The sequence below is a fragment of the Solea solea genome, chromosome 12 (assembly GCF_958295425.1).
Source record: "Solea solea chromosome 12, fSolSol10.1, whole genome shotgun sequence".
NCBI lineage: Eukaryota > Metazoa > Chordata > Actinopteri > Pleuronectiformes > Soleidae > Solea > Solea solea.
The window spans coordinates 22,472,188-22,496,350 of record NC_081145.1 but is presented as its reverse complement, the minus strand read 5'-3'; the positions used below and the strand labels follow the sequence as shown (position 1 = coordinate 22,496,350).

The 24,163-nt window shown below is 41.0% G+C and overlaps 3 protein-coding genes across 5 annotated transcripts in view; 2 read left to right on the top strand and 1 right to left on the bottom strand.

Annotated features, from left to right (window-relative positions):
• Nucleotides 1-12,356, top strand: part of LOC131469760 (transmembrane protein 263-A-like) — a 35,941-nt gene extending 23,585 nt beyond the window's left edge. Inside the window, exons 2-4 of one of the 2 annotated variants that reach the window (XM_058645066.1) lie at nt 6,828-6,911; nt 8,169-8,307; nt 9,757-12,356. In XM_058645066.1, the coding sequence (XP_058501049.1) occupies nt 6,906-6,911; nt 8,169-8,307; nt 9,757-10,037 (426 nt within the window). In that variant the 5' untranslated portion in view covers nt 6,828-6,905 and the 3' untranslated portion in view covers nt 10,038-12,356. Of the gene's footprint in view, nt 1-6,783; nt 6,912-8,168; nt 8,308-9,756 lie in introns of those variants that run through there. The other variant, XM_058645065.1, reaches the window with a different exon arrangement.
• Nucleotides 12,357-13,922: 1,566 nt separating this feature from the next.
• On the top strand, nt 13,923-19,277 carry LOC131469503 (carbohydrate sulfotransferase 1-like). Of its 2 annotated transcripts, none has more exons than XM_058644480.1 (6): nt 13,923-14,164; nt 15,912-16,240; nt 17,115-17,328; nt 17,415-17,641; nt 18,590-18,807; nt 18,940-19,277. In XM_058644480.1, the coding sequence occupies exons 2-6, from the start codon at nt 15,950-15,952 to the stop codon at nt 19,274-19,276; spliced, it is 1,287 nt and encodes a 428-aa protein (XP_058500463.1). In that variant the 5' UTR covers nt 13,923-14,164; nt 15,912-15,949; the 3' UTR covers nt 19,277. The 2 variants fall into 2 exon arrangements, with proteins under 2 accessions (XP_058500463.1, XP_058500462.1); XM_058644479.1 differs by lacking the exon at nt 13,923-14,164 and adding an exon at nt 14,593-15,117.
• A 707-nt stretch (nt 19,278-19,984) lies between these two features.
• Nucleotides 19,985-23,740, bottom strand: LOC131470298 (microtubule-associated protein 9-like). The gene has a single exon (XM_058646030.1). It carries the CDS (start codon nt 23,396-23,398, stop codon nt 20,372-20,374), a length of 3,027 nt encoding a protein of 1,008 aa, XP_058502013.1. The 5' UTR covers nt 23,399-23,740; the 3' UTR covers nt 19,985-20,371.
• Between the last annotated feature and the right edge of the window lie 423 nt (nt 23,741-24,163).

Genomic DNA, 24,163 nt, shown 5'->3' with positions numbered 1-24,163 from the left:
GCTTATTTTTATTCAGAAAAGTCACCGGGGATCTGTAAATATGCACACAGAAACGGCACGAACCCGTAAACGTAAACAAACAGTCGGTTTCCGTTATTATATCTAATGTTTACAACGTCTCCCTTTTTTTTTTTTGGCACATGTACTGCAGCGTTTTGAGTAGTTTCAGGGGGTACCGTGTGGACGGAGACATATCCTGAAACAAGGCGAAGAAAAAGATCAGTTTTGTTTTTGACAGACAGACAGACGCCTTTATTAATCCCTTTTGGAGGTTCCCTCAGCGAAATTAAAAAAAATTGCTGTTTCCGTGTAGATGTGGCCTTAGTCTTGTATATTAGCAAACTGACAATGAGTTTATGTGTAATGCATATATATATATACATACATATATATATATAGTTTTGATTCAGGTACTGCCAAAAAGGTTTGCCAGGTCTTTGTGCTTGGTCCTGTGCTCTATTTAGCTCAGCTGTGAACACTTGTCCAGCTGTGAATCTGAAGTGAATGATAAAATGCAAATGTTGTGTTTTTCATATTATAATAATAATAATAATAATAATAATAATAATAAAAACAGTAATGATAAGATCACACCAAGCAGCACTGAGCCCAAACAGACACAGATTGTCAGTGATCAATAACAAAAAAATAGAATAGAAAACAAAAATAATACACTGGCATAGCAAGATACTCTCATAAAAAGGATAAACCTTTCAACATTCAAATGTGGAGATTACAATAGATACATATACAAATTTATACAGTATATGACCCCTGTAAAAACAAAACCTAACTGCTTTGTTCCTGGTAGCTTGAAGGAAGCCACCCAGTATAATTGTGATGTGGTTTCAATGACTAACAACAATACAGATCAAACCACACTACTTACTGTTAATGATGACAAAGGCTGTTCGACAAAGATTGTGTACTCAGTTCAAGTCATAATTACTACCATGAACACCAGAGGGTTGGAATGTTCTCAAGCTGAAGCAATTAGTGTCCATCTGTTCTTGTTACAATAACTTCATACAGCCTGATGATTGTTTTGTATATTTGCATGTTTGATTACTGATGAGTGGAAAACACGTAATGTGTAACACCTGTAATTATAAGCTTGTTCAACCAAACTCTGCATGTCCTCAAAAAATGGTCCGAGGGAATACGACATGTGATATGGAGCGCCTGCCCCAAATAATTCGTACAAACTTGGATTGGACTTGATTTAGAAAATCTTCTTCCGAACATCTTGGGAAATGGAGACAAGGGATGGAAGGGATAGGAAAAAAGATGCCCAAGTCCCGAAATAACACATGTGATCTTACCAATGGACGCAGCAGTGGATTTTCCTCCTGTGTATTTACATAAACGTGACAATGAAAACTTTCTTCACTAAGTCACAGCCAAATGAATGAGGTTTTAAGTTAGCAAGTAATATGAACACGGTTTCACAAAAAAAGGTAATTGAACGAACAGTGCTGGATAGTGGGTCATTAGAAGTAGTGACATCAGTAGTTTTTCAGTAGTTTGGTGGTGAAGCTACAGTTCTTTGTTCTTGGTAAACGAAAGCGATGTTACGTCATTTGAATGATGAGTCCTTCATCTGACAATGGACTCTGTCCACCAGCATTTCAGGGACAGGCGTGGACAAGAAGAGTTTATCCCATTACACTTATGAAACACCGGGTTTTTTGAGCAGTAGAATTGACTCCTGAAACTTTTTGTGGCTCCTTCTTTGTGTTTTCACTCATATCTCTGCCTGTTTGTCATCTCACTTTACTAGCACGATGTCGCTGTTGCCTCTGTCACTTCCTGTGTGGAATGACAATAAAGGAGCGTTTAACCATTGAGCACATCACATCATGAGACAATATAGTGACATATAGACGTTATGTCGCGTCATATAGACATATAACGTGACAATTTACTGTACGGCATGAGGAGGAGCTGGCTTGCTTAGTATTTTTAAGGGATTTCCAAAAGGTTTCAAGTTATGAGTTGAGAAAGTTCTGCCAAGTTATGCAGCATTGGAGAATGTATTTACACAATTGAATGCCAAGCACGGCACGGTATGGCACTGTACGACATGGCTCCACTCTACACGATTTGGTTGGTTTCCATTACAATATAGTACCTCCTCAACGTGGGCGGGGTCATCATAGCACTGCTGCATGAAATTGCCTTTTTATACGCGACACACACAAATTTTAGACATTTCCATGCTAAATGTTGGAGATTAATGATTAATCGGAATTTTTAAGTCTTTCTAATAGAGATGCACCGAAAATTCAGCCACCGAAACATTTCGGCATTTTTGGATTTTGGGCCAAGTATTAATTTTTTAAAATTTTTTAAATAATTTCTTTCGGTTTCGTGTTTTCAGCCAAGTGTTTCCCGATTTTCTGATTTTTGGTGCATCCCTACTTTTTAATTGATCTAAGATGTGTATAGATCCAAGCAATAATTAATCTAAAATTAGATTTTGACACTTTAAAGGGGACATATTATGCCCTATTTCCCCCATTAAAATAGTTCCCTGGTGTCCTAATGAACATGTCAGTGACATGCCTTGGTCAAAATACCATAAGGATGAAGCATCATAGCAGTTCAATAACCCTGCTAAACCCGCCCCTTTCAGAACGCTCGGTTTTCGTGCATGGTCCCTTTATATGCAAATGAGACACAGGCAAACACACACCCACTTCTTCCAGGGGGTTTCTGATTTGTCCTCGTTAGAGCGCTTTACAGCTCTATTCGTCTCCCCCTCCCTCCACTAGTTCTCTGACAATATCAACATGGCAGCGTGCGCAGAAAACAGCGAGAGTGCCGTCACAGGAAGCGACGTCCTACATAAGGATTGAGCCGAACAGAGCCGAACTGTAAATCAGTTAAAAACACTTACGGACAGCACCGCTGATCGCCATTGCTGATCGCCAGCAGCGTGCGTCGAGCTGAATAATCTGCCGCTGTATGTGTCTGTATCAGACCGGTGACTGTGCTCCGGAGACCTCGCCACCGCTGATCGCCAGCGGCGCGCTGCATAAACTGCCGCTGATCAGCGGTGGCGAGGTCTCCGGAGCACAGTCAGTGCTGTCCCTATGTCTTTTTAACTGATTTTCACAGAGAGTGCAGCACCGCTGATCGCCAGTGGCACGAGCTGCATAAACTGCCGCTGTATGTGACTGTATCAGACTGAGTCTGTGCTCCGGTCATGGAGGACGTACTGAACAAATATTTTGAATTAGGACGTGTCAGAATGGTCAGTTATGAGCTCTATTTGACCTTTTCTTAACAATGTGTGTGTTTGTACGTCGGTGAAATACGTTCGCTGACTAAATACGGCGACCGCTGGCCGCAGTCTGATGCGAAGTGGTGCGAACACACAAACACACGTTTGCTGACTTTATCTGGCACATTAGCTTCATATATAAAATCCTCTGAGGCTGGAAGTTTGTGTAAAACACTGTGCTCCACTGTGCAGCCACCAACAGCACACTTGTCCCCTCGCGTTGACATAATACCGCTCTTCCTCCCTCTCCTGCACTCTTGCAGGGACAAGGTGGAGCTAAGGTGGAGCTCTCGAGGCAAACTTACTGGTGGTGCGGTAACATTCGCGGTGAAATGCGCATGCTGCCGTCATAAGCGCAGGGAATTCAACATCGAGTGTTTTATCGCCTATACTTACACTAAGGGGGACCACGAAAACATGACGGAGTATTCTTTTTCCACACTTTGGCGACTGGTAGGGCCTCCAGAGTCCCAAATATAAGTATTGAAATGGTTAAAAAGTTGATTTTGCATAATATGTCCCCTTTAACAAACATTGCGCCTCCTGCGATTGGAAAATTGCAGTACGCCATATTGCAATTTCGATACAATTTCAGCCCTAATCTACAGTTTGGCAGCGTTCAGTTTGATTCTTGTGTCGGACGTCTCGCTCAAGTCTCTTCTAGTGACGACACTCCCTAACCGATCAGTGGCCAAATACAGTTTTCTCATCATATTACAGATTAAAGTAGATGTTGGGTGTAGAGTTTATTACATAGGTAACCTGAACTATCCCTTTAATTGAAGAATCGAGAGAACGCATGATTCCTTTCTGAATAATAATAGCAGCAGCTGCAGAACTGCTTTAATTAAAGCAAAAAACAATTCTTTACCAATAGCTGCAATAACAACATTCACTGCTTATTTATATTGGCGGAACGCTCACATGCATTACCATTACACAACAAAGCCGTCTCCTGGATGCAAATAAATCAGAAATATCCATCGCTGCCTTCTTGAAACTAATCCACACCTGTGTCAACAAAGATCAACCCAGCAGCAAGAATTTTTTCTTTAAGGAGTGGCCTCTTATGTGACAAGCAGGTCACAGGTTTATTGGGTGCGTGAGTATTTCAAATTTGCAGTACTTCCTGCACATGTCATGGAAAGGGGTGTTTAATAAATTAATGGCACAATGATGTTGCACATTTTTGTAATTATCAGGTCAGGCCTCAGCTTAATAATAATAATACATCATATTTATATAGCACTTTTATGGACACTCAAAGACGCTTCTTTACTTTGTAAAGTGCCTGAATGTCCTTCACTGTTTACTAAGAAAAACCCAAGTTGCCACTGTTCAGAGTTTCCCAGGTGTCATGGAAATAATGATAAAGCATATAATTAATGAACGCCTACGAGACCTACTTACTATCTGTTGCTCTGCTGCTGCCATTCTTCTTCCTATCCTGTCGTTTATCTGTCTATTAACTAGTTCCACATACTTCAACGTAGAAACTTCAATCACAGTGTTCAACTCAATTAGGACATTATTGCTTGCAGTTTTGTTATTTGAATGTTTCAAAATATTCCACATGTTTTGTACATTTTCACCTGTAACATGTTCCCATACTTAAACTTAATTCAAACTTCAAAAACCAGTGCAAATGACGGGACGGGTCAAGGACTGGGGCTGCACCCGAGCAAGGCATTAGCCGTGTCTCAATTGAGGGTTTGGATCCTGTGAAGTGTGTATTCATCGTCTAGATGTTGTCCAAATGTGTCACAGTGTTTCCCAATTGCCACACAAATTGATACGTATGTGTATCCTTCACAGTGGAGGCTATCCCAGAAATCTTTGTGGTTTTTTTTGGTAACATTTTTGTAAAATAACACAAAAACAGGTTCAGTGGAGTCTGGATAATTGTAAAATAATAAATGAATATAATAAACTCCAATAGAATAGCATTACAAAAATAAGATATAATCATGATTTAATAAGATATCATTACAAAGCTTTTAAACCAAGTAATTTCAGCTGATTCTTCATATTATAGAATTATTATTATTATTACTTCTTACATATTGTTGTTAAACTATTGTTGTAGAAATAAAAATAGTTTGTCTATGTTTGTCTCTCAGTCTGAGACCTCACATTTACTTCAGTATTACATGAGATATTTACATAATAATATTTACTGGAGGCTCCATTAAAACTAATAAACTGGTACAACACAAAAATCACTGAACTCTTTACAGTTATAAATTATTTATTACATCAGATGTATAAATATACCAGATTTTTTGGGACGTTTTGACTGATTAGAGCTTAAATCGTCACACAGCGCATGACTTCCGTCTCTTCCTGAGTGAGCAGCCGACAGAGTCATCTCCTCCCTTGGCTGCTCACTTGGGAGGATCCAGGCCCTGAATTAAAAAACGACTAGGGTGTGCACTGGGTGTGTCAGAAGGATGGGTAAGATGCAGAGGTCAAATACCACAAAGACTTCACTTCCTTAAATGCTCAGGAGGCGCAACACTAAGAGAAAGCTACTGACGACACTGCACAGTGTGGTCAGTGTGGTCAGTGTGGTACGTTCCTGAATTGTTGAGAGAACCAAAAACTGAAACATCATTCCATCATTGTTGGTTATATTTTTTAACTACAAGAGAACGTTCTGAGAACGTTGTCCAGAGGTTTGCCGTTGCTACATTCATCTTTAGGGTTAAAATTTAAGGTTATATCTAGCATTTTATTTATTTATTCATATGAACCACAGAGGAATATATTTACACCACACTTTCTTGATTAGTTTTGTCAATAAGGTTGTGACAAAGCAACGTCAGGAGAATATTAGGAAAACTTTCCATATCAACCACAGGAGAACCGAGAGGGGAACCTTCAGGGAATGTTCCCACAACCGAAAGATAACGTTCCCAGAACGTTCTGGGAACCAGACATTGGGGTTGAGCATTAGGGCCAACCTTAAGATTTATTTTTTTTAATCTTTCGAGAATAAAGTCATAATATTATGAGAATAAAGTCGCAATTATTATTCAAGCAAAATCTCAGATCAGATCAGACCTGCGTCAAGATGAGGAAAGTTACATTTCGATTTGAGCTTCACAAATAAAGAAATACTTAATGTTTTTGGCACATGAGCACCACATTATCATCAGTATCGAGATCTTAGAAAAGATTGTGAAAGAAACAGAGAAAGATATTTAATAGTAATATATTAGATAATGATGATAAAAAAAGAGAAACTTTATTCTCGTGAAATTACGACTTTTTTTCATGTAATATTATGACTTTTTTTTTAATATTACCACTTTATTCTCATAATATTACGAGTTAATTCTTTGAAAGATTAAAACATTTATTTCTTTTAGTTTGCCTCTAATACCCCGTCGTAATACCCCGGCTGTTGAGTCTGCCCTGTAAGTGCTGCTGTACAGTTTGTACTGGCAGGTTTCTGCCGACACCGTGCGGACGAGCGCCGCCACGACAGCCTACAGTTAAGTCAACAGCATGACGTCACTTCCGCTCCCGTTGTTGACAGAAGCGCATCAGGAGAAACGGGGGGAGAACGAAGCAGCGCAGCACATAAACACGACGGGACAACAGTCACGGTGACGGGATGAAGGTAGGAGACGGAGTCCCAGGCTGTGTGTGTGTCAGTAACGCCTGATAGTCAGTAATGTTGTGGACAGTGTGTCATCTCTCTCACACACACGCGCGCGCGCGCAGTTAGATATCTGCACAGATGCAATCAATTAAAATATCCAAACAATATGGCACTCACACTCACTGGCCACTTTATTAGGTACACATTAAACGGCATCACTAATACACCGGGATGGCTCTCTGTTGTTGTGGCTTCGACGTGTCCTGCGTTATTCTCATTATAGTGGACATTTGAGTAACCGTTACTTTCCCCATTTTATCATTTTCAAACCAGTACTGGCCATTTTCCTCTGACCTCTAGCACTATTTGTCCCCCTTCCGGGGAACTCGCTCACAGCTCACTGCGACCATTCTTTGTTTTTATATGAAAACCCCAGTAGACTCATACCATAACCATGCCACGTTCAAAGTCACCTGAATTGCATTTATTTATTTATTGCCGCCATTTGATTGGCTTTTTCAGGTAGTTGCATTGACTCGGTGTACCTAATAAAGTGACTGGTGAGTGAAAACATAAATACAGCTGTATTGCAAGTAGGGCTGCAACGGTTCATAAATTAATCATCCCCTCTTTTGATAATCAAAAACATAATTAAAGCAAGCTTTTGGATTTTTCAGCTTCTTAAATGTGAATCTGGTTTCTTTGCTCATATAACAAAGACATAATTCAAACTAGGGATGGGAATTAATGGTCAAAATCACTGGATCAGATATGGGACAGATAAAAATGTAAAAGATACAATCCAAAAATCCTATATTGCATGCTTCACTATGCAGACTATGTTTATTTCTTCTTTTTGGTAGAACAATATTTGTTACACATTTGGAGAATTATGTCTTTGATAACAGCTTCATAGTTCATAAATTGGTCTAAAAATGACTGTATCGGTCTGATATTGGTATAGATACTCAAGCTTGTGATATTGTCCCATCCCTTATTAAAAGTAAATCCTTTTGGTTTGTGGACAAATGAAGAAACCCAAGAATAACTTGTTTCCAGGTTTAGTAAACACCGATCAACATTCTGTGACGTTTTTTTTTTTTTTTCAATTATCGACGTATTCATCAATTATGAAAATAATCGTTAGTCAGTAGCCCTGATTGTCAGAAAGAGATATTAATGATGCCAGTAAAAGAAAAAAGCTAAGCAATCATTCAGGTGTTCCATAGAATTCTCATTGTCAACATAGTGTGTTGTATTCACAATGTTATTCAGGTGCTGACTTCACCGCAGGAGGTGGAGAACCGCTCACCTCTTGTTGACTCCAACAACCATCAGAGCTGTGAGAACAGACAAGAGGAGGAGGAGGTGGAGGAGGACGCCCCCTTCTGCCCTGAAGAGGAACACACAAACGGTGAGAGCAGCCACATTCTAATGTGTATCAACACAAGCTGTGTCCCAATAGTCGAGGCTGCATCCTACTAGGGCCTTGTCGGCTGCACACTTGAAGGAGACGGAGGTCAGGTGCGGTGGGAAATGAGACGGTCTAATCCCACACATCTCACAAAGTCCCCAGCTTTTTCTCCACCTAATAACTTCTGGCATGCTGTTCACCGAGAGTTTAAATGCTGCCCTCCACAGTTTGAAGCCCATAATCACACACAGTATCCTTAACAATCATCCATCCATCTTCTAGCGCTTTATCCTCCACACGAGGGTCACGGGTACACCCTGGACAGATAGCCAGATCTATTTAAATGTGTCTGATATAAAATGGAGAAGATATCTTAAATATAATATTGATTTGATAGTTCAATATTTTATGTGATACTGGAGGAAATGGAGATGCATCAGCGCAGATGCTGGTGTGTGTGATGTATCTCAGGCTCTCAAGAGTCAAATAACTATCCTTAAATCTCTTCATTCCCTAAACAACCCTGACACACACATTTCTTATTCTTATTTACACATATGACCTACATATAAGTATATGTAGGCCAACTATTCAACCAGTGCAGTCTACTCTTACTATTTATGATAATTAATGATTATTATTATTGATTGTCATTATAATTTACGACATGAAAAGTAGGACAAACACCGGTTGGACCAGGAAACATAAATGTGATTAAACTGCTGTTTCCTCTGTTAATCTACAAACATAGATTATTTAGAGCTAAACCCCGTATAAATATTAAATGACAAAAAGCTTCACAATTATATCTAATCATATCATAATTGTAACCAGAAGACCGTGTCCATTTTTATACACAGTGGGGCTGCGACTAACGATTAGTTCCATAATCGATTAATGGAAGAGTCGTTTGGTGTGTAAAATGTCAAACCTGGAAGTGACGATTCCTTTAAATGTCTTGTTTTGTCCACAAACCAAAAAGGATTCAGTTTTAATGATTTATGTCTTGTATGGAACAAAGAAACCAGAACATATTTACATTTAAAGAGCAAAAAAATGAGAAAACATGTTTTAATTATTGAAAAAATAACCACTTAATTATCAAAACTATTTTGATAATCATACAGAGCACGGTTAGGGTCACGGTGGGAAATATTTTAAGACCTAAACCATATGATTATCAAAATAGTTGACGATTAATTTAGTAATCGGTTTATCGAATAATTGTTACAGCCCACACTCCCCAGACCTGACCGGGCTCAGGCTGACTTTTAGTGTACATCCATATTATGTTATCATTTGAACATTTAAAGAAATAACTCTGCAATGAAACACCTGACTATTCACGTACACTGGGCATGTGCATGGTGGTGTAAACAGCATCCACATCCTTACGTCTTATATCTGTCTCTCGTGTCCGTTATTTCACTCTCCTTGTGTCTTTCTCAGGCACAGAGAAGAACCACCCCGGGCCAGAGGGAGGAGTAATATGGAGAGTGGGCGGCGGCCTGTTTAGCATGACACGAAGCGCTGTGGGTGCGACCCTCTGTGGGGTTGCATGGGTAGGAACAAAAAGCTTTGAGCTCACCAAAACGGCTGTGAGCAGCGTACCGGCAGCCAGCGTAGGACTGGTCAAAGGCAGCGTTTCTGTGGTCACAGGAGGCGTCGGCGCAGTGGGCTCTGCTGTGGCAAGTAAAGTCACACCAAGGAAGAAGGACAAAGCTGACTGATGACAGTTGACTGTGTTGGAGCGCGCGCGTGTGTGTGTGTTTAATGCGAACAAGATACCTCGGCTGCGTTGAATGGATTTTTATCATAGTTCCTCTGATTCACTTTGTACATTCACTCTTGCAACAATTAAGAAACGAGCATCTACTTATGGCGCTTTTCCATTATACAGTTCTAGCACGACTCAACTCTGCTCGGTGTGGTTTCATTTGGTTTTGATTCTTGCGTTCGACGTCACGCTCATGACTCTTCCAGTGACGACACTCTCACACCTGACCAACTGGTGGCCGACATTCTGTCCATGTTACATTTTGTGGAGATTCTGATTATCAGATGAGACGAAAGCTTTATTGAAGACGGCTCAGGTCCAAGGAGAACTGAGACAAATGCCAAACATGAACAAGGAGATGTTAATAGTTGGGCTTCCTTTGTCATTCTGCCAGTGAATCTCGGAATTTGGTTTGCAGGAAAGGAGGCGTCCGGTCAAGATGTCTGGCGCCTTCCTTTGCTGATACCTAGAGTCGACCTTGGGGAGGACTGCATATTTGAGTTATCGGTCCTTTGCCCCAGTAAAGTCAGGTTCAACAAAGATATAATGAGGAACACTCTGTTGACAAATGATGGCTGCCAGGGTAACACAGAGGCCTTTGTGATTTGCCAGTTGCAGCTGGTCTATACTGAGTCGTTAGGTTTAAAGAAAGCTAAAGGGAAAAGCAAATAAAAAAAAAGTCAAGCCGTCTCAGAACTATATAATGGAAAAGCCCCAATAGAAATCAGTTGTTTTCAATAGAAATGTGCTTCATTAAGAAGCACTGGCGTCAGTGGTACTAAAGTAATCCCAGAATTCAACACTGGAGGATAGAACGGGATGCAACGTTATGCAAATATCCCATCATTTATGGAACACGTGAGATCTTCACAGAAAAGGACAATACTCTAGTTCCAATTATATTAAAGAATGAGTCCATGTATTTTACACCTCTGTTACGTCAGTATAGACACTGATCTTCTTCAGTCCTCACAGGTTGGATATTAAAACCAGGTCCTGTTCAGAGAATTAGACACAGGTGTAGGAATGAAGTCCGATTTTAACTTCAAGCAGTTTCCACAGTCACAACTGACATGGTCTTCAATTCTAACAGTTCAAATCACGTTCTTCGAGTCTCATTATGAAATTGTTTCAGTGTTTCAACCAGTATTTATTTTTATATATATACATAAAAAAATGTTTTCATTGTATCATCATTGTATGTTTAAGTTTGCTCTTCGGTGGCGATATTATTAGTGTGGGAGGTAACTGGAACAAACACAGAGCTCTGTCTCTCGTCAGTTTGTTTGTCGTTTTTCGGCATGGATAGATAAGATAGGATAAGATAAGATAAGATAAGATAGCTTTATTTATCTCACAGTGGAGAGAAAACGGCGTTAGCACCACCTGGTGGACATCCCAAACTGTTTCTCAGCTGTTCAAGGACAGCACCATGGCTCTGAATCGTGTGATCCCTTTTATGCATAATATTGGTCCCAAAACAGCAGTACACTGTTTAAAAATACAATAAGTGAATATAAACTTCTGAGAAGTCTGTGGACCTAAACGGAATGCTAAATATTTACGAGGGGGCTCGTGATTTTGTATAACACATTCCTGATTAATCAAGTGATCATTTCATTCAACATTCATGTTTTTGTCTGTGGAACCAAGAGAATATTTGTGTAAATATGTAGCATGTGCGCTGAACATGCCAAACTCACAATTCAGTTAAAAACAGACTGCTGAAAAATGGTTTTCTTTCACACAGACACAAAAAAACATCTGTAAATATGCTTGAATCAGTTAAAAGGATAGTCTTTATCTATAGTCCATGTTCTGATGCTACAATAGGTGCCTAAAAATCTTAAGGAATTCTAGAAGACATGGCATAAAGAGGGTTTTTTTTATATAGATATATATACATGTAAGTGATTTTTGGTCCCATCATGATGTAACAGTATTTCACCTTTCACATTTGCTTGAATTCTGTAATTTCATTGTTGCTGTGAAGTTTAAATCCTCCATTTTGCTGCATGCTTCCGAATTGTTTGACATTCAGACAAAAGGCTTTTTCCTCTCTCTCTCTCTCTGTCTCTCTCTCTCTCTCTCTCTGTCTCTTTTATTTTGGCCTCAGATCCCCCACTCTATCTCTGTCCCTTTCTGATAGTTTGTAACCCTGATACTTTTTAAAGCAGTTTTGTGTATTATAGAATTATTTTTGCAAAAGACTGAATATTCTGTGAAAATAAAAAAAACAGCTGTGTTTTCTTTGAAGGAAACCTCAAATCCCTTTTATCACCCTGGTCACAGGGAAGTCATTACTGAATAAGCCACCAACAGAAAGATGTAGTGTTAGATTTAAGTTTGGATTGAAAGTGCTTAAGGGCCTTAATATGGTTGCATACTTACTCGTATGTCTGCTAAAGTATGAAATGAAATTTGGTCTCACTTTGTAAACCTTTCACTCCTTGCAAGAGACCCCATAATAGAAACAAGGACTGCTGCTAGAACAATAATAATAATAACATATGCGTATTCAGGGTCGGTTTCTTGTGTCACATATGATGTTTCGATGCGATCGGTCCATGTGTGGCCAAGTTATGGGGCACTTCCTGTACTTTTTTGTTCGTCTTGGGCTATGACGAACAAAAAGTTTGGTGAAATTCAGTGCAAATTAAATTTTGGTTTGCTCCATCCATGTTTTACCTTAGGGGGCGCTATAGAGCCCTGGAGGTGCGGAAATGAGATATTGTCAAGTTGCACCGAATTTCACAAAACTTGGTGGACACATGTCACAACCCAAGATGAACAAAAAAGTCCATTGGGACCATGGCACCAACTCAACAGGAAGTCAGCCATTTTGAATTTGCCGTCCATCTTTGGCGATTTGCACGCTTCGTAAACAAACTTGTCTGAGCGCGTTTATTGTACCAACATAACGTGCCATATAACTTTGCCATACATTGACCAATCACCTTCGAAACACGCATGACACAAGAGACCGACCCCGAACACATCTAAACTTGACTCAAAAGGAAGTTGGGCCATTTTAAATGTAGCCGCCATTTCGCCACAAAACAAGTGCCCTGTATCTTGGCCGTACATCGATCAATCAGCTCGAAACTTCCTATGTGAGGGCAGGGGCCGGCCCTGAGCATGTCTGCAAGCCATAACCTGCACACAGGAAGTAGATCATCCAAAACAGGAAGTTCCCTGTAACTTGACCATACATTGACCGATCTGCTCGAAACTTCTTATGTGAGACCAGGGGCCAGCTCTGTGCATGTCTACAAGCCATAACCTGCACACAGGAAGTACATCATCCAAAACAGGAAGTGCCCTGTAACTTGACTGTACATTGACCGATCTGCTCGAAACTTCTTATGTGAGACCAGGGGCCAGCCCTGAGCATGTCTGCAAGCCATGACCTGCACACAGGAAGTAGATCACCCGAAACAGGAAGTGCCCTGTAACTTGACTCATCTGACAACATTTATTGTACCGATATAAAAAATGTGTCAATTTGTACCAGACACATCGGAGGCAAAAAAGTTATCAACCATTCGCCACAAAACAGGAAGTGCCCTATAACTGCGCCATACATTGACCGATTGCCTAGAAACTTCATATATAACACAAGACCCTGAACACGTCTACGTTATTATTCTGCGGCTTTGCAGTCGTTTTTGAGGGGGTTCAGGAATAAAAAGGGAGACGGTGAGGTTGAACTGCTGCACTCCCCCATTCGTTTATTTATTTATTATTTTATTTATCTATGTATTAATTTCTTAATTTATTCGTTAATGTATTTATAATAACAATAATAATAATTTATAATAAACATTTATCGTCCTCCACACTAAGCAGGCGCTTAGTTCGCTTATGGACGCGACCGAAAAAACGTCAGTATTGTCTCCATGCCAGAAACGGCATCTCCTCCTCCTCCTCCTCCTCACTGACAGCAGCGGCGGTGGTGGAGGATGAGGAGAGGCTCACGCTCGCCGCAGCATCAGCACCATCAGCAGCAGCAGCATCGTCATGTCACAGCCACTGCCTGCCCGCCGCCTCCAGCTGACTGCTAAAACACGCAGGAGAGAGGTAACTAATTGCATGCACTGACCGCCGCCATTCGATGCGCACTGGTGAGTGTGCGGTGTTGAGAGATGAAGCTGCGCTGATGATGTGACTGGAGGTCAGTCACGTCAATGAGACGAAGGTCTGTCAGTCTTTTAGACATTTAACCTTTCACAGAATTCTCCCATATTTTGAATGAACAGACCGACAGCTTCAGAGGATAAAGAATTCCTTCATACCTCAAGCCTTGAATATCAAAATGGCTATAAGGCATCCTCAGTAATGCAGGTTTTTTTTTTTCCAATATAATCATAATTCCTTTTTTTCTTGTGATGACTGTACTATGGGCAATGTGCAGTTCGTTGTAGATGTTTAGATATTTTTAAACCGGATATTACACATTTTCTTTTGGGAAAATATAGTCCATCTCATCTTTATATGTTACAAAGCACTTCAAATATAGGGTTTACAAAAGGTGATGAGCAGCAAGAATCGAGCAGAGTCCTCAGAGAGCCTCCACCAAGGCTGCTTATTTTCTGTATTATAACCAAAATCTAACAATTTCTTCTGTGAGCTATAACTAACATCCTCAGAAAATGTCATCAGTATCCACTGTTCATATTTTTCACACAAAAACACGAGGGTCAAGATATCAATTCGGTGATATATCGTCCTCTGATACACCATGGCAAAAGTCAATATTTTAATTAACAAATGAATGGCGCTCTAAAGTAAACACTCTCTGCCAGTTTCATAATTTCCAATGCATGATAATAAATTTGACAATGGCCCCATGTGCAAACTTCCCTGCTCTGCCCCTAGAGGTCAGTCTAGCCACAAGCATACACTCCCTGAAGTGGTGCAGCAGGTCAGGTGTGCACTCTAGTTAGAGCTCTGTAAATAACAGATGCAGCACAAGCAAGTTTGGTGTTCTACAGGTTGGAAACGCTCTGGAACTGGTGTGCGTGAATGCCTAAGTAAGTGTCATTCAGTTTCTGTTGTGTACATGTTCTGCTTGTTAGTTTAACCCCAAACAAATATTGTTCAGTGATATTTAAATCCTAATTGCCTGTTTAAGACCAGTTACAGTTTTTGTGTCACAAATATGTATTGCGTTCTCTCAACTTTTGTCTTTTTACACACTATGGGAATGAAGGATGGTTTAACAATACCGGAGATATAGTTCAATTATCTACAATTATTAATTATTGCTACCAAGTTGTAGTTACTGGATATTTCCAGTCATTGTGTTTCTGTTATACTGTTAAACAGACTATTTGTGTTTGAAATTTCCATATTTACTAACTTTATATTCGCTGTTCTAACTGTATAAGTGTTTATTCATTTATGTTATACAGAAACCACACAAAACTGTTGCAGAGTTGTGAACACTGATTGTGGGACTGAAGTAAAAGACGTAAAAGATTTGAGACTGGGTCTGGGTCCACTGCAGACGTAGGCTAGACTTGTGTACACCAGTACAACATCATATACATATATTTCACACCGCATGTTTTTTGGCTCCAAAAACACGTGGGCTGGCTCCCATCAGATCTAAGTTTCCCTTGTTAACTCCCTTTTTTATATCTTTTATGTGATGGCGTCCAACTCAACTCTTTTGGTTCTGTCAGAATGATGGATTCCTGACGGCATTTTCAGCGTACTGCACGTCTTCCCAGCCTCATAACATAAGGACATACAAAAATAAGAATTAGCTGTGTGTAAATAAAGCAATATTGAATATTTATCGGTTTTGTTTCCTGTTATCCAGACATTGCTGCGGCTTCCCAGTCCATCCGTGTAGCCATCATGAACCGCTTTGGGAAATTCATGTTGCTTCTTGTGTTAGCCTTCGTCGCTTTCCAGTGCGTGGCCATCAGCACCTTCTTAACCAACCCCTTAAGCCTGTTGTACTCTGTGGTTGTGGTACCCACACGCCAAGCTGTTAACTGTAGCCCTGAGGCCCTCTCCTACACTTCATCGGCCCCTGCCTTCCCTCCACCCACAAATGATTCCAACGTGAGAACGCATATCCTCATTCTGGCCACGACACGGTGCGGATCCTCCTTTATTGGGCAGCTGCTCAACCAGCATCCAGAGGTAAGAATGCAGTTTGTAAATATGATTTGTTTCATATCACATTAGCGTCACACAAATACTACCACAGGGGGACAAAATGAATAGTGAACTGAACGAGACTCTCACCAAGAACATGGGGACACAAGGAAAGATGGGTGTTTGCCATTAGGGCTGCAACGATTATTCAATGTATTGATTATTATTCGATGACTAAATTAACCGTCAACTATTAATCGGTTTGAGTTTGTTTCTTTGCTCCATAGAACAAAGACATCATTTAAAACATGACATTCGTGATGATCATCATCATGTCCATGTCTGAGATGCCCTGATCAACCTTTTTTGACATTTTACGAGCCAAATTCCTGCCTAAGTCTTTATTAATTCCTGCCCACACCAAGATCCAGAGAGAAGTTCATGGCACACAGGAGCTCTTTGTGACATTGGTGTTTGAGATTTTGTCTGGATTTAGCCAAGCAACACAAACGTACCATATGAGACAACATTAGACCAGCTTTCTTGTGTACCCACAAGTTAAAATTGCAGTTTTTCTCGATGGACTTCGGTTTGGGAGCCTGACAAGTTTACAACGATATACTGGACGATGAAGCAGAAAAAGCATTCTCGAGGTATCTTAGACTGAAGCAGGTGTACATTTACTAAGTGATCCTTTTGTTCAAAGGCTAAAATGTGTATTTCCTTGTGTCCCCACTGGCAGCTATGTTTTCCCTTAAAGGGAATGTCCATCTCTCAAACTGGTTCTCTGCAAAGACGGCACACACAGAGCAGATGGTGACAAAAAAAAAAAACCCTGTCACTTCCATTAAACTGTCACTTCTCACTCTGCCATATATTGTCTTTAAGGTTTTGTTTGTTTGTTTTTTTTAAATCCCAGGTGTTTTACCTGTTTGAGCCCCTGTTTCATGTCCATTCGATGCTGCGTCCTCACCTGGAACAGAGTCGGGACTTGGATTGGAGGAAGACATTGATGGGAGCAGCCAGAGATCTGTTGAGGTCTTTGTACCACTGTCACCTCAGTAGTTTGGAGAATTATATCCAACCCTATCCTACCAACCACTCCACTGACCATCTGTTCAGACGAGGCGCTAGTAAGAAACATTCATTAGTCACTTGCTGGATGTTGGTGTCGTCTTTGTTCCACCATTGATTGTTTTTATCTGTATTCTATCTGCAGGCCAGTCTCTGTGCTCTCCTCCTGTGTGCAAGGTTCCTCAAGGTCCAGATGAGCAGAGCCTGGTGCTGAATGACGAGAGGGAGTGTAAGAAGAGATGTGGGCCGCTCAGCATGCCACTGGCCTCTGATGCCTGCAGAGCCAAACGCCACACAGCCATCAAGACAGTTCGCATTCCCCAAATTAGTGACCTCAGAACGCTGATCGAGGACCCAACACTCAATCTAAAGGTAGAGAAATGTGTGTCTGCGTGAGGTACTGACACATAGTCGGTGCTGACTGTACTGTGTGTGCACCCTCTGCTGTGCTATGAATGGTCATCAAGACAAGAAAATTGCTATATACACCAATGTGGACCATATAACAGATGGCACATACCCGTATAATGCCATTCAACTTATTATGAGCTATTTCTGTATCTATTTTTAATGCAAAGATTCATCTTACATCATAACTTCATTATTATTTTTGAGCTATATATTGTTCTATATCATTTTCAAATTCTGTGAAATATCATCAAAAATATTGTTATTGCAATCACTATGTAAACTAATGTCCAACTAATTCTATGGATTGTGATTGTGCAGCGAGGGAGGCTGCAACCGCTCAAAGTAAACATCACATTTTCTTATTAGCACAGGGAACGTGTAGTTTACATAAAATAACATAAAAGAGGCTAATGATAATAGATAATGGAGGTCAGCCTTGAAGCATGGGCTTTTTTATCTCTATGTCTCAGTAGGCTGTGTTGCCTTTCACTGGCACACCCACTTAGAGAGCAGAGAGGGGTATGGAATCAACCACACAGTCAATACTTCATTGTGCATCATTTACAACCCGGCAGGTGACAGACAATGACAGCAATGAAACCTCTGTACTCGTGTAAATACAGCTGCATATGTGTCATTTTTGCACGAGTTTACGCTCACGGCGGTCCCGAGATATTTCACTGCAGTACATCAGACATGGTTTTCCTGATAAACCCTGATGTGCCAGAGAAACAAGTTAACAACTGTATTTAGCCTTAGGCGACTGGACTGGATAGTTGAGTTGAAGATGTCTCACCTCTCATCCAGAAGAAGACTATGACCTGGATGACAAGGAAGAAGTTCGGCTGATATTTAGCGTGTCACTCATTTCTCATCGTTCATCACCATCATCATCATCATCGTTGCCAGGTGATCCAGCTTGTTCGAGACCCGCGCGGCATCCTGGCATCTCGTATTGAGGCATTTCGCGACTCTTACCGGCTGTGGCGTCTGTGGAGAGCAACTGGACGCCGACCTGCTAACCTGGACCTGGGACAGATCCACACGTTGTGTGAGGACGTTCTCAAGTCTGTGTCCATAGGCCTGTCCAGACCCCACTGGCTTAGAGGGAGGTACATGCTGCTCAGGTGAGGAGGACTAAAATAACAATCTTCGAATGGAGCAAATAAAGAGATGTTATCAGTTACGTTTAAGAAGAACTGTGTCCAATTTATTACCTATAATCTACTACAATGATCTGTCCTGTCTTCCTTGGTCAGGTATGAAGACATGGCCAGGTTTCCTCTGAAGAAAACCAAAGAACTCTATAGGTTCCTTGGTCTGGATCTTGACCAGAGTGTGAAGGACTGGATCAACAACAACACTCACGACAGCAGTGGTGTGTCATCCCGACGTAAGTTCACCACAATTCGAGACTCTGCTGCTAATGCGGAGAACTGGAAGATGAAGCTCTCGTTTGACATGGTGGTTTACGTTCAAACTGTCTGCAAACCACTTCTGGAGCGTCTGGGATACAAAGCTGTCTTCCACTCAAGAGAACTGAAGAACTTTTCTCACTCTTTGGTGGAGGACAGGATATTTCTCCCTTTTTTTTAGTCGGGACTAACGTTTTTAACATTCGTCCAGTGTGTGTTTAGACAGGACATTGTTGTGCAGGTCCTCTGTGATCCAGGTCTTCGTATCCATGGGCAACCATTTCAACCAACACTTCTTGCTAACTGGTGTGTGCCACTCCAAAACATATGTCATGAAACATCCACAGAACATCAGCTCTTATCAACAATAGTTCCTATTTTAATTGTGAAGGTCCTCAGCCATCCAGGTCTTTGTAACCGTGGGAAACCATTTACTGTTTGAGCACACATATTTGTAATTATATATTTTGTAAAGACAGTAATTGAAACTCATCAGGAATCTCATTCATAAAATGGCTGAATGGTCTGTTTGTTATTTCATTAAAAGGCCAGGAAGACAAAAAACTGTCCTTTATTGTTGTTTTTTTCCAATCAGTAATGCTTTCTGAATGTGGCATGCAAACACACATTTACAATACTGGTCCTAGCAGCTGCAAACCCCTTACACCAGCATGTCCAAAGTCTGGCCCGCGGAGAAATCACGGTTCAGTTGCTTCGGTTCTTTAATGTGTTATTTATGACCAGGAACAGAGTGGGACAGAAAATCACCTACTTAAAGAGTAACTAAACCCCTAAACCTTATTATTCTCTTGGTAGTTTTGTGTAAAGTATTTGAATTACGTATTTTGTTTGTGTTAAAAATGGGTGTATGTACTGCCTTCTCTGGAGAAACACCACCCATTACATGTGAATTTTCACATTAGCTGGCTCTTACCGGGCTGTCGTCACTGTCCCGGTTCTCCGTCACTAATAGTATGTTGAAGATGTCCGACTAAAGGCCTGTACACACTCTGCAAGAACAGAGACATTTGTTCTTTTTCTCACGTTGGGAAGAACGAGAAGTCAGTCAGTTCTGGCCCGGACATTTCAGTAGGAAGTGACAACATTAACCATTGATGCACTATACCAGTGTATTGATGCACTGGTAGAGTGATTTATTATAAAAGTAAAAAGCCCTTTTCTTATGTCAAGTCGGGTTAGGGTAACTGAACCTAAAATGTAACACAGCATTGGTGATATTTAACTTTTCAAAATGTTATAGTTTTATTTGGAGGATTCAGTGGTAGAAGTTTGCCGTCTTTAGTTTTTCTTCGCTCCTGTGTTTGAGATCTTTTCTTGTCAGCCAGTCTTCATACGCATCCAAAGCCTGTTTATCTCTCTCTTCTTTTTCTCTCATGCGTTCCTCCTCTGCTTGCTTTCTTTTAAAGTCTTGGCACTTTGTCATGGCTTGCTTCTTTTCACACCAGTTGCGGAAATTCGACTCATTATTCCTCTGTTTTTCCAGCCACTCCTTTTGCTTTTTGAGCGTGAGGTTGTTTTCCTCTTCTTTCTCTTTTATGCACTTTTCTTTTTGTAGATGATCATGTTCCTTTTTCCATTTTTCAAATGCTTTTTGAGCAGAGCGAGTTTTCTCAAATTTCTCTTGATTGATTTTGAGCTTCAAGTCATTTTCAGCTTCTTTCTCTTCTCTGTACCGCTCTTTTAGCAGATGATCATGTTCCTGCTTCCATTTTTCAAATTCCCTTTTCGCAGACTGCCTTTTCTCGGCTTTTCGCCTTCTGCTCGCTTGCTGCTCTTTTCTCCTCATGACTTGCTTTTGTTTGGCCTCGGCTTTGAGACTCGCTTTCTTTTTCCCCCAAGCTTCATATGACGCGACAGCAGCTTCCTTTTTCGCTTGCTCTGTCTTTTTCTTGATTTCTTCCTCTTCTTTCTTTGTTTGCATGTTCTCTCTCGACTTTTCATTTTTCATTTTAAGCCATTTGTGATAAACAGCCGCTCTGAGTAAATTGACAGTAAGAGGCTCAGACTCTGTTTGGAAAACCTTTTGGTCTAAAAGTTTGAGCGTTCCCAGATACTTTGGTTCTATCTTTATAGAGCATGTTCTCTGGAATTTGGATTTGATGGATGGATTTTTGGTTGTTTCGATTTTATTGATTTCTGGATGAGAACTTGAAATCCTGGTGTCAGATATTCTTTCCTGGTTGTGTGAGAATTGAGCGACACAATGAACTGAGTGACTTCCCAAGTCTTCATTAAATTCTTCAAAAGGTTGATGGAATCTGGGACTACAGCTCCTCACGGCAGTGGGGTTGGATGTGTGAGTGGAGTGGACAGAGGGAGTACGTGACCTGTCGAGGTCCTGGGTTACGGCTTCTTCAAGAAACTTCTCTGCAACTTGAGCAGTGGGACTCGGTGGCTCCCTCTCTGCAGCACTATCTGCTAAAGGCACAAGTTTAAAGTCCAGTCTTGATAGATGTCGAGTCTTAATAGTGTTATGTCCACCAATGGTGGGATCTGATATCACATTTTGACTCGACTTTTCTAAAGGACTGCTGTTTCTTTGCATCTCCAGGAAGGCAACTTCATCTAAAAGCTCCACGTCTTCAGTTCCGGCTCTGGACTTCTGAGTCTTAAATGCACCAACCCTGTTTTTTGATTTGGGGGGTTCCCTTACAGAAACATATTCATCCTCATCAGAGTCAGGGTCGAGGTCTGCTTCAGAGGGACTGTGGATTTTTTGCATGTTCAGGAATGACTGATTCATTGTCTCCTCATCCACAGGACGTTCAATGTCATTACATGATTGATAGATAGACAGATGTGCTTTATTGATTTCAGAAACCGGTTCGTTTTTGGCTCTGGACTTTCCAGCCTTTAATTCATCAGCTTTGCTTATTCTTGATTTGAGGAGTTCATTCTCACAATCGTCGTCAACCTCATTGAAGACACCGGAGCGGGAATGGTTGCCTGCTTTTGCACTGCTGGTTCTCTGACGTTTCAAGAATGAGTCTTCCTTTGAGCTGTCGTCATCTGAAAGCTCCAAGTCTTTCATTCTGGCTCTGGACTTTCCAGCTATTTGTACATCAGCAGTATTTATTGATGATTTGGAGATCTCCTCCACAGAATGAATTCCATCTTCATCAGAGTGGGAGTAGTGGCTTGCTTCTGAGGCACTGCGGTGCTCTGAGTCTTTCCTGCCTTCTTCGTCCGAAAGCTCAGCATAGCTAATTCTGGCTCTACATTTCCGACCCTTAAATGCATTTCTGACCCTAGTTTTTGTTGATTCGAGGAGTTTCTTCTCAGAATCATCTTCAGAGTCAGAGTAGTGGTCTGAGGGACCTGAGGGACTGCAGATGCTGGGGGCTTTCAAAAATGACTCTTTGTTTGTGTCGTCGTCATCTGAAAGCACAGCTGTGTTCATTGTGATTATAGACTTCACGGCCTTAAATGCATCAGCCCTATGTTTTATTGTTTTATGGAGTTCATCCATAAACTCATCTTCAGCCTCACTGAAGTCACTAGAGCAGGGGTGATGGTCTGATTCGGAGGGACTGCTGATTCTCTGGGGTTTCAGAGACGATTTGCCTTGATCATATGAAAGCTCCTCATCATTAGTTGTGGCTCTACAGTTTCCAGCCTTGAGTGCATCGGTCGTATTCTTTGTTGATTTGGGGGGCTCATCTTCAACCTCATTAAAGTAATCAGACAAGGATTGGTGGTCGTCATTTAAATGGTTGCGAGTACTTTGGGTGTTCAAGAATGAGTCTGAAAGCTGAAAGTGTTTAGTTCTGCCTCTAGACCTCCCAGTCTGAAACACACCAGCCCTATTTTTTGTTGATTTCAGGGGTTCCCTCACAGAATCCTCTTCATCCTCATTAGAGTAGGAAAAAAGGTCTGCTTCTGAAGAACTGTGGATTTTGTTGGTTGTCATGAATGCACCTTTCTCTGTGTCTTCATCATCTGAAAGCTCAAAGTTGTGGAGTTCATCCCTAAACTCAGCCTCAACCTCACTGAAGTCACTAGAGCAGGATTGGTGGTCCGTTTCTGAGGACCTGCTGATTCTTTGGGTTTTCAGATATTTGTGGCTTTCCCCACATATGCCGTCATCGTTTGAAACCTCATCATCATTGACTGTGGCTCTAGACTTCCCAGCCTTAAATGCATCAGTTATATTTTTTGTTGATCTGGGGAGTTCTTTCACGAAATCATCTTCTCTCTCACTTAGGCCATAAGACCAATTTTGGTGGTCTGCTTCTGTATCTTCTGCTTCAGCATCCTGAGGTGTATTCTTTTGGTTTTTCATTCTTAAGATTTTAATGAACTAATAATGCCTTGCTCTGCTTGTGCTGTTGATCCACAGGTTGCTACTGAGCTTCCCGTTGGCTGGTGGTAATGTTTCACTGCAGTTTGCATCTGTTAAGTTGCATTAGCGCTCTATTCTGAACTGATTCTTCCATTACATCTCTGTTCTTCTGTTCCGTTGTTTTACAACAACGGTTGTCAGCTGTAGCTGTTTTTCATTAAGTCTCCCTCTCTTCTCTTTGCTTCTTCTCCTTTACCAAACACTGCCTCCTACCCCTTCTCTTCTTCCTTGCTTTGTCTGAGAAGGTAGGTCGGTGGTGGAGATTGAGATTGGTGCATGACACCTTTTAGTTCGAAACCCTTGTATTGTTTATGCTGCTGCTGCACGTGATCTGGAACATATAGATCAAAGGCAGATGACTCCTATGGTTGCCATGGCAATTCATGCAGATCAAAGGCAGGTGAACACATCTTGAACACAGTTTAAATTACTGTATTATAACACAGTATAGCCATGTTTGGTATGGTAGGTGTTCATGCATTAGTTCCCAAAACTGTTCAATTTTTGGCGCCCTTCACTTAAGGTACCAGAGTAAAATGGTACGGTACAGTCCAACCAGCTCCGTCAGAAAAACGCCATGTCTTCAATGTTTGTAATAGGCTCACGGCTGCCTCAGTAGTTATGTCTAAGCACTGGGACTTTCACAAGATGGGCATAGACATGTCCCGGGTTTTTGGCACCATCAAAAGGTCTAAGATCTTAGTA